Source organism: Antrostomus carolinensis, unplaced genomic scaffold (genome assembly GCF_000700745.2).
Source record: "Antrostomus carolinensis isolate BGI_N321 unplaced genomic scaffold, ASM70074v2 scaffold15607, whole genome shotgun sequence".
NCBI lineage: Eukaryota > Metazoa > Chordata > Aves > Caprimulgiformes > Caprimulgidae > Antrostomus > Antrostomus carolinensis.
The window spans coordinates 17,848-22,900 of NW_010325467.1; the positions used below are offsets into that span (position 1 = coordinate 17,848).

At 51.2% G+C, this 5,053-nt stretch overlaps 1 protein-coding gene across 1 annotated transcript in view; it reads right to left on the minus strand.

Annotated features, from left to right (window-relative positions):
- The window catches only part of SCARB1 (scavenger receptor class B member 1), a 20,001-nt gene extending 15,441 nt beyond the window's left edge, over positions 1-4,560 (minus strand). The window contains exons 1-2 of the mRNA XM_010171228.2: positions 4,339-4,560; positions 939-1,096 (exon numbers count right to left, since the gene is read on the minus strand). Coding sequence (XP_010169530.2) covers positions 939-1,096; positions 4,339-4,560 — 380 coding nt within the window. The remainder of the gene's footprint in view (positions 1-938; positions 1,097-4,338) is intronic.
- Positions 4,561-5,053: the final 493 nt, after the last annotated feature.

Here is a 5,053-nt window from a genome sequence, read left to right on the forward strand (position 1 = left end):
CAGGAACACAAGGACACTAATAAGCTTTGCCCCTTTGTTTATTCTTATTTATGGTAAATGAAGCCTTTTCCCCAAGCCAGGTGACTGGTGTGATCTCAACATACAGAATCCGCATGGCCTGATGGTGTGACCTGGTGAGCCCAGGGAAACAAGGGCATATACATATTGCCAGGTTTCCCCCCACCACCACTCAAACAGCTTTGGATTAAACCAGTAATCTTCCCACGTGAGCTTGCTTAGGCTGCTGACCTCACTTTGCCTACACATGTAGGCACTAATGTGTTGAATATCGCTATTGATGGGTAAGTTCACACACTCAGCATCAACCATCACTTCAGATTTCAGGTCCAGAGAAGCATCTGGGGCTTCAACCACCATCCTCAGCCATGGCAAATAGACCCAGCCCTGCTGTAGGGGGGCCTGAGCAAGTTTTCCTGCTCCATACCGGTTCTCATGAGTGTTCATGTTAGGGAGATTCTGGGTCTCATGTTAGGTAAGAGGTCTTAGGCCAGTCCATGAAGTTTGATATTGAGGTGACTCCACCTCTGGAGATGGACTCTTAAATGTACAGTGAAGATGAAACAAGTCCACTCTGAAGATGAGGGTTGCCCACCACCACACCAACACCCCTCATGCCTATGTTTGGACCATATCAGCCCAGGTCTGACTGCCTGATAGATCCCAGCACAGGACTGAGTTCCACAACTCAGTGAAGCACAGACCAGCACCCTACCACCCCAGCGACCAGAGGTCCTACTTGTGGCTTTAGCAAGATCAGAGCAATTAAAGCACATTTGTGTAACTTTAAAATCCTGTATCACTGGACTTGCACCAAGTATACTAAAGTCATGCCTTCCTGCCAGAGGTGTCACCCAGAAGCAAGGCAGGCAGCACAGTGGCCAGGTTCTGGTCTAGGTGAACCACCAGTGGTGCCTGACCTGTAAACGTAAGGTCCACGCTCGTTCAGCACTGGTTTCGCTCCCTGGAGGACCTCCTTGGGGTTCAGCACTTCAAAGAAGTACACTGACATGTAGAAAGGAACTGGAATGTCTTTCCACATGCCGAAGGAGATGCTGGTGGGGTCGATCCTGACATTCTGCAAGGGAAAAAGAAAAAAAGAGTAAAGAGACACAACTCTTGGGCTTGGTGGCTGCAGCCGAGCACATTCACCCTCAGCTCCACTGAAGGTGGCAGTTCCAGCAGGAGCTCTCCAGAGGATCCAGGCATGTTATGGAGACTGAAACTGAGCCAGCTCTAAACCAGGAACTCTTATGTACGCAACATCAAGTTCATGCCACAGGATGTCTGTAGGCTTATTTATTCAGGTTCAATTTTCCAGATCCTACCCACAGGATTCCAGAGCTGTTTTGATGTGCCGGAGGCTCGCTCTGTGTTAGACAAGCCAGCACTGAATTATTCACAGCTCTGCATGTTTGACTTGCCTGGCACAAACAGCCCTGCCCGAAGGCCTCCGCTCGTCTGCCAGGTTTGGCAGCTCCACGCAACCAGAAGCTGGCAAGGGCTGGGAGGGGTGGCACACCCCAGCTGTTTGGGTAGCGGCAGGGAGGGATCACTAGATTCCCAAAACACAGATAGAGAACTGGGATGGTGACCCAGCTGCGTCCCCACAGTGCTGTGCAGGACACCTTTGCCTCCTCTCAGCCACTGTCCTGTGGTGACTCACAGTTGGTCATAAGGCAGGTCAAAGGCAACGCACAATCCTGGTCTCTATATCACTGTCCTGTTTGCTGGGATATGCCTGCAGGAGCCCAAACGTGACTTAAGCCCTCACAAGCTCCTCAGCCCAGGAGCTGGCAAGCCCAAACGTGACTGAAGTCCTCACAAGCTCCCCAGCCCAGGAGCTGACACCTGGGCACATCTGTCTCCATTCCCTCCCTGCCTTCTGGGGGCTACCTTATGGCCCAGAGCCTGTTCCTTCTTGAGGATTTATTTTGGGTGTGCTCCACCATAATTGTTGCTTCCTCTGCAAGCACAAGTCCTCACCATGGTTAAGTAACCCTACCAGCTTATGGAAGCAGGTTTGATCCACTAATTGGTGGAGGCATGAGGGCATTATCCCACTGCAACTCAGTAGCCCCACAACGGCTCTCCTGCCCTGGAGCAGCTCTCTCTGACTGTGCACAGATTGCTGCCCCAGGGAGTTGAGAAGAAAAGCTGCCAGAGGCTTCCCTGAAATGTCTCATCTTTCTTTAGAGGTTTCATGGCCAGGCTGTGCCACCCACAAGCAGCAGGGCTCTGCAAGCCCCTTGCTCAAGCCCAGATCCTCCAAGCCCTACCCCTGAGCAGGTATCTCCACAGTGCAGTGCAACCTACCCAGCAAACCCTTCCCACCTCCACATCAACACCCACCTGCCGCTGGCCGAGAGCCTCCATCCATCCTGCCAGCCTCAAGGATGTCATGGCAAAGAAGCAGTTAGAGGACAAGATTTTATTTAGTCTGTTTTATAAACCCTACTCCTGAGCGGCCAATAGAGTCTGAACAGCAACATCTGCTTTCCTGTACTTGCTTGTTCCATCTGGCACTCCCTGGATCCCTCATTGCATATGCATTTATTTATATAATATGTACATAGTCAGATGGAGCTGCATCCCAGCTCCCTGCTACCTTCCTAGGTCCTCTCCCATCTGGGCACAGCAGCTCAAGGACTCCACACATGCTGCTGAGCAAGTTCTACTTAACAGGACAGCCTTAAAATGAAGCTTCTCGTGCATCAAAACAAACATTGTCATATGTCTGAAATAAAAATAGAATATTCTTCACTGAGATGGGTTACAAAGCAAGTTGATCTCTGTTCCTGAAAAACTAAAAGGAACTGGCTACTGCTCATTTCCTGCAGACAGGACCAGAGGAGCAGCAGCTCTACCAACAGTGCCCAAATCCTGCTTCTCCAGGAGGGAGGCTTCAGCCACCCTGCTCAGTAGAACCCAGAGCTGAGGTTTCCTCTTCAGACTGAGAGGAGCAGTCACGACATGCAAGCGCAACCTTGGTGTCAGACCTCATCCTCCACATCCTCTCACCACCACCCTCAGCACTCTGCTAACACAGCAAAGACAGAGCCATCACCCTCCTGCCAGCTTCCAGGGGGGACAGCACAGGAGCTCTCAGCTGGAGAAGAAATGTTAAGTGGCAGAGGGGTGAGTCGATGCAGTCTCACTGTGCTAAAGCTCCTATCTTAGGCAGGTCCATGGCACTCCAGGTGCTTCCAGACAAGCAAGGTCCCCAGGTTTTCCAGGGCCCATGCCGCAGGCAGCCTGGCTGCCAGGACAGCAGCACATGACATTTGGTTTCTGCAAACGGGGCAGGAGCTGGGCTCCAAGTTCCCCATTTCTACTCTGCATTCCCCTACGGACTTGGCTCAAAGATATCCCCAAAACTACAATCTTTTTTGCAACTATGTGCTTTTCCATCAGGACACACCATCTGAACCTTCCACGCAGATCTTGGGAAGCCAGGACCGGCATGCCAGCCTTCAGCTGCCCAACCCCTGCCATCACCCATCATGGTCCAACTTTTCCTTTTACCCACCACTCCGAAGACCAACCCAGGAGTTTCAGTAAGGCCCTGGATATTCCTCAGCACCCCAGACATCAGCACTTAGTTACTTTTTTCCATTTCATATTAAGCCTCCTAAGAACTCAGGACCATTTGAGTCATGCTGAACATGTGGAGACCAAGGGCTTGAGAGAAAGGGACACCTGAGGAGAAACAAAGGTTGATCTTTTCCTCATCTTCTGATCTCGCTGCAAGTTATTAGGAATTAACTAATCAGGTAGAAAGAATCAGGATCACCTAAAAAGAAGTGGGCAGAAAGGTTTTTGCACCAAAAATGTCACTTTTGCTCTGCAGAGACCATTCAGCCTTTTCTTTGCAGGTACCAGCTCCTGATGTCCATGACACTGGACAAAGATTGACTTTTACTGGTTAAGTCACAGGACTATCTGGCTTTGACCAGCCAGCAGCACTTCCAGAAGATACGTTTAAGTAGGAGTTTGTTTTCGGCAGAGAATTTATGGCGGATGAAAACACAGCCACCAGCTATGGGGTGCTTATTCACCTCTCTCATCAGAAGCACATTTCCAGGTGCCAACCTGGGTTGCTGCAAGCTTGGAGAAATGCCCAGACAGGGAGCACATCTCCTTTAGGCAGGGAAAAAAAGGTTTGGCTACACGTGGGAATGAGCCAACTGGTACATTACAGCAGAATAACTGGTGTCCCGACAATGAGGATGGAAGCACTGGTTCTCGAGATGGTGTAGCATTTACTGAACAGACCAACTCCATCCACAGCCCCACACCTCAACTGTGGGAGATAAACACCCCCTTGGCCTCAGGACCTCTCCTGTGGGTAAGAGAGGTCTTCAGAGAGGTCTTCAGAGAGGCTTCAGAGAGGTCTTCAGAGAGGTCTTCAGAGAGGTCTTCAGAGAGGTCTTCAGAGAGGTCTTCAGAGAGGTCTTCAGAGAGGTCTTCAGAGAGGTCTTCAGAGAGGTCGCTCTTTAGGTTTTCCAGTCTTGCAGAAGACTTGAAGGTTGCTCCATGCATGGAGCTCCTCCAGAGCACTCCTGCACAGCGCTGGTCCCATTTCCAGTGGGAAAGCATCTCCCCAGAGCACAGCTGAGCCTGGTGACCTGCACCCCTACTGACAAGAGGGGTGCTGCAGGTGGAGGCAGCAGGGACAGGACAGGACAGGAGGAAGGGCTGGTGCTCAGGGCAATGCTCAGCCCAGCAGCGTCCCCCCAAAAGCCCTCACTAACCAGGGAGGGACCCCGCTCAGCCCCGGCACGCTCGCTGGAGCCAGGGGAGGAACATCCCCAGCACAGATTTGGCCACACTAAGCCTGTGGATTTTTTTTTTTCTAAAATTGTAACAGTTTTCCAGACGTTTTTGACATCTGTGTCCTCACTATGGTGGGTTCTGGGGACAGCGAGTCACCTCCGAGAAGGGTGCGTGAAACAATCGCATTTCAGGGTGATGCGGGAGCTCTGGAGCAATTTAATTCTGCCGGATTCTGGTATTGGTACCGTTAAGGGTTAAC